The sequence below is a fragment of the Morone saxatilis genome, unplaced genomic scaffold, assembly GCF_004916995.1.
Source record: "Morone saxatilis isolate NCDOM2014 unplaced genomic scaffold, NCSU_SB_2.0 Contig5, whole genome shotgun sequence".
NCBI classification, from domain to species: domain Eukaryota; kingdom Metazoa; phylum Chordata; class Actinopteri; family Moronidae; genus Morone; species Morone saxatilis.
Window position 1 is genome coordinate 12,713,812 of NW_023340095.1, and position 4,482 is coordinate 12,718,293.

Below are 4,482 nucleotides of genomic sequence, written 5' to 3' on the forward strand. Positions count from 1 at the left end.
GGGTGGGATCTCGCTCACTTTGCTGCGGACACTTGAGTCGTGCAACAGTCTGAAAACTACTTTGGTGCTACATGATTTCTTTTTGTGTGTCCGCCGTCATGGAGTCGGTGAAGAGCAGCCGCGGTCCTCGCTCACTGCTGTGCTGTGTGTTTGTGTTGTGTGTACAGCTGAGGTTGGCTCTGACGGGAGGTAAGAGATTCAAAAAAACTCGGGTCCTCGCTCCTCACCAGCTACATTATCGTGATATGTTTTGCATAATGTTAGCTATGGTTGAATTTAGCATTGCGTGGGCCTGCGTTAGTCAGTGCCTTCATGTTTGTGTACTGGTGGGGGTTTCTGCTCGAGGAGTACATTTTGACGACAGGTAGACCAACTTTCCTGAATGTCGACACTGGTGTTTGGCTTATGGCAACAGAACTTTTGAACTATCACACCCTGCACGTACACGAAGGCCGAATACGGAGTTGTGTCCTTGCCTGTGTTGCGAAAGGCAAATAAATCATTAAGGTCCCTGTTTTGCCTCTTGGGTTTGGTGCATTGCAGGACAGCATTGTTTGAATATGGCCTGGAGGCGTCTAATGGTGGCTAATTTGCAACGAACTAGTACACAGTCCCATTGTATAGACTTAGGTGTGGAGCAGTGGTTGTCAATATTGCCTTTTAAATGAATGGACACACTAATAGGAAATGTATCAGCTGTAAAGTAAGTTTGTTACTAGAAAAAACAGTGCTACAGATATCTCAGAGAAGTCTGACAGATGTGTGAGTAAAGCAACTACACAGCTACATATAAGGTCAATTTAAAAAAAACTATTCGAGGAACAGTCTATGTCACCATTTGTGAAACAGACACAATCTGTACTGAAAAAGAGGAACGGTGGTCACAAGTTGAAACTAAGGGACTGGGTGGTTTCGACTGTACAGACAGTACAGACTGTAAGGGCTTGTAGAGTGGTATTTAAACTGCCACCCAACCAAACATGATGGTACAGAGTTCTATCAGCATCTTAAAATGATGATTCTGTTATATCAGCTTGCTGTTGTGTGTGTCTTTTAAACGGGTGGTTCCCAACCTGTATCCTTAAGGGACCCTTTTCTATCATTGAGTTAACTGATGACCCCTGTGAATTATTCTATGGTTATTTTATATTATAATATACTATAACTATACTATACTTCCTATGAATATGTGAAAAAGGACTATAATTCTCTGTATTGTTCTTGAACAATCATACGTACTTAATAGGCTGTGTCTGTGCCGCTTGGCCATTGTTCTATAAGTTCCTTGGTTGTTTTAATGAGGCTACAGTGCCCTTATCTTTTTTCCAGTTTATCTTCAGTCATTATCAACATTTTAAAAATAACACATTTGTTTAGTTTTTTTACAGAAGTGAATGAAATACTGAGTTATAGACCTACGGTGCGTATATATATATTAAAGTTTTCTTACACCCCTTAAAATCAAGAAGGCCTTGCAAACCCCTGAGAGTCTTTGGCAACCCCCAGGTTGGGAACCAGTGATCTAAATTATCCTACACAGACGCACGCAGCTAAAAGAAATTGAGATCACAGGTCAGGTGCCAGATCTTTCCGTCACCATGTTTTGTCCCATGATTTTCCTCAGACTGCCCCGCAGACGGACGCACTTGGGTGCCGTTTGATGGCAGATGTTACCACTTCGTCCATGGAGAAGAAGACAGCATCAAAAGCTACACTTTTGAGAGAGCAAAAACCCTCTGCCAAGGATTTGGTACCGGAGACATTTTATTTTCCAATATTTTCTAAAAGACAAAATGACAAATGGACTGTATATCGATATATGTGTGTGATCCTGTTGTCGTACGTTGCTGTGATTTTTCTAGAGCTTTTGACCATCCAGAGCGCTGACGAGAACGACCTCGTTATTAAATATAGTCCAAAGGTGTGGAAAGGGAAGGTCAACGTATGGCTGGGAATGTATTATGACACAGACAGTAAGTACCGTGTGACCGGAAGACTGTGAAAATACGCTGGCTAACTTCCAAAAGATAAAATCAGATTTTCAATGGCAATCAAAAAGGAAAAAACATACAGCTGCTTTTTACAATTGTTTGGAGGTAACTAGGTGGAAAATCAACACAGAATTTTAAAGGGTGTTGATTCAGATATTAATAATAATCCATGGATCGTTTTCTGTAACCGACCGCGAATAAATAACTCTTTGTTTGTCGTTCAGCATACTGTTTATTTCAACAATATTATCTACATGCAGTTATTCTTATCTATGTTGGCTTAAAAGTTGAGTGTGAAAGTTTATTCCTGACGTCAATCCAATCTCAACTCAAGAGTAAAGATAAATAATCTTAACTCGAGTTATCTTCAGTTTTTTGTCTGCTGTCTGTGCTTGGTTATTTCTCTATTTACTTGAAACAGGTTAGATAACATTAAGTGCTGTCTGTTAGATTGTCCTTTATTTTCTGCTAGTGCCAGCTAATTTTAATGCTTGTATAACACTGACTCATCCTCGTCTTTCAGCCCTGCTCAGGAAATCCTTTTCAAGCACTAAATGGAGGCACTGTAGGAGAAGCTAAGCTACCCGAAATACAGCTAAAATCACACTTAGTGTGAATATTGTATTGATATATTGAATATTTGTGAACACTATTTGTTGTATTGTAACACAGCTGATTGCAGCACACCATAATGCCAGCATTACATGGTTGATATTACCTGTGATAGTGGAGTACTGATTGGCGTATCTTGTCAGGTGAAGAAATGAAGTGGTTTGAAGATGAACCTGTGCGATTCACTAACTGGGAGTCCAGCTCGTCTCCATCAGACCTCGTGCCCTTGGATACATGTGTGGCTCTGCACACCAACACAGGAAAGTGGGAGAACGTCAGCTGCCTGGACGAAGTGGAGAACGGAGTGATCTGTGAGACAAATCAGAGTAAGATTTTTTTATTTATTTTTGACTGATCCATGAGTATGTGTAAGGATTTTAGTTAATGCGGCTTCAGAAAATGTGTTTTTTTTCCACTCGCCTCACTGCGTATGTGTTTGGTGTTGTTTTTTTCAGAGGCAGAGGAAGCCAAGAAAAGTAAGTCGACCTTTGAACCTTTTTTTGCAGTTTCTTTACTTATTCCTCTGTGATTGGGATTCTGATCCTTGTGTTTATAGTCGTGACCTTCCTTGCATTGTTACTTGTGCTCCTCAGAGCCCAGTGCACTGCTGTCCACCCTGGTCGTTCTCAGCGTGGTAGCCATCATGGGAGTCTCAGCAGTTATTTGGTTCCTGCACCAGAAGCACAATGTTGGCTCCACTATGCTCACGGCATTCGAGTACCACCCTCCGTTCCGAGTCCTGGAAACAGACCAGTCCTGCCTGGTGGAGTCTGAGGAGACTGACAGTGTGCCATAGGAGAACTTTCTCTCTCTTCCACAATTGGAAGCAATCAGACCCTCCTCATTGGGTCTTCATGCAAAAAGAAGTCCGCTCTAAACAAAACAGTTACAGAAGTAGTTTTGGGTTAACAATGTCATGACTCTGAATAATATAGTACGATTGTAAGACAACTCGACTCCAGGCTTACTCTAATACTAACTTCTCACTGTGACACATAAACATCTCACTACTTTTACTTTTGTCATCTATTCTGTACTAACAAAGAATCACCTGTAATTTTTGTTCAGATTGGTGCATTTTTATCTGCAACTGTGGCCTGGTGAACATGTCATCTGTGATTTGATCATCATTGAACATCAGGTCATTATGAGGCACCACACATTTCTTGGGGATCATTATTTTTCTCTTGCATACTAAAAGTAACTTAATGTTGCTCACTCAAAGAAGGTGGAGAAAGAATACTTTTTGTGAGCAGACAGAAATTGACGGTTACACGGCGACTTTATTATTGCATTAAACTTTGGGACTAACAAGAGGGACATTGGAAAAAGAATGATCAATTGGTGCTGAGAAATCCTGAGTTTTAGTCTATATATTTATCGTGCTCCAAATAGGCAGGATTCTACATTTCACATAATATATCCGATTAATCATAGTCCACAACCCCCCTACGAACATCATCAGTGGTTATTTTCTCAGACTTTAAAGGTCCAGTGTGTGGGATTTAGTGGCATCTGGCGGTGCAGTTGCAGATCGCAACTCCCTTGCTTCACCCTCCCCTCCCAAGCACAAAGGAGAAACTATGGTAGCTGTGAAATGCGCAAAAAGCACAAAAACGCCTATCTAGAGCCCGAGTTTGGTTTCTTCCTTCTGGGCCACTGTAGAAACATGGCGGTTCAATGTGGTGGCCTCCACGGAAGGCAACCCAACGGCGTGTGTAGATATCAGCGGCTCATTCTGAGGTAACAAAAACATAGCAATTCCTATATGCAGTTGATCATAACCTATTGATCATAGCCTATTAAAAACATGTCTATGCATATTATATTCCATTTTTGCCAATAGAGCCTCTTAAATGTTACATACTAGACCTTTAAA

The 4,482-nt window shown here is 41.0% G+C and overlaps 1 protein-coding gene across 1 annotated transcript; it reads left to right on the forward strand.

The window, feature by feature from the left end:
* Positions 1-6: 6 nt before the first annotated feature.
* cd302 (CD302 molecule) lies at positions 7-4,387 on the forward strand. The gene is made up of 6 exons (XM_035676756.1): positions 7-189; positions 1,625-1,750; positions 1,863-1,973; positions 2,747-2,929; positions 3,059-3,079; positions 3,197-4,387. Exons 1-6 carry the CDS (start codon positions 72-74, stop codon positions 3,397-3,399), a joined length of 762 nt encoding a protein of 253 aa, XP_035532649.1. The 5' UTR covers positions 7-71; the 3' UTR covers positions 3,400-4,387.
* Positions 4,388-4,482: the final 95 nt, after the last annotated feature.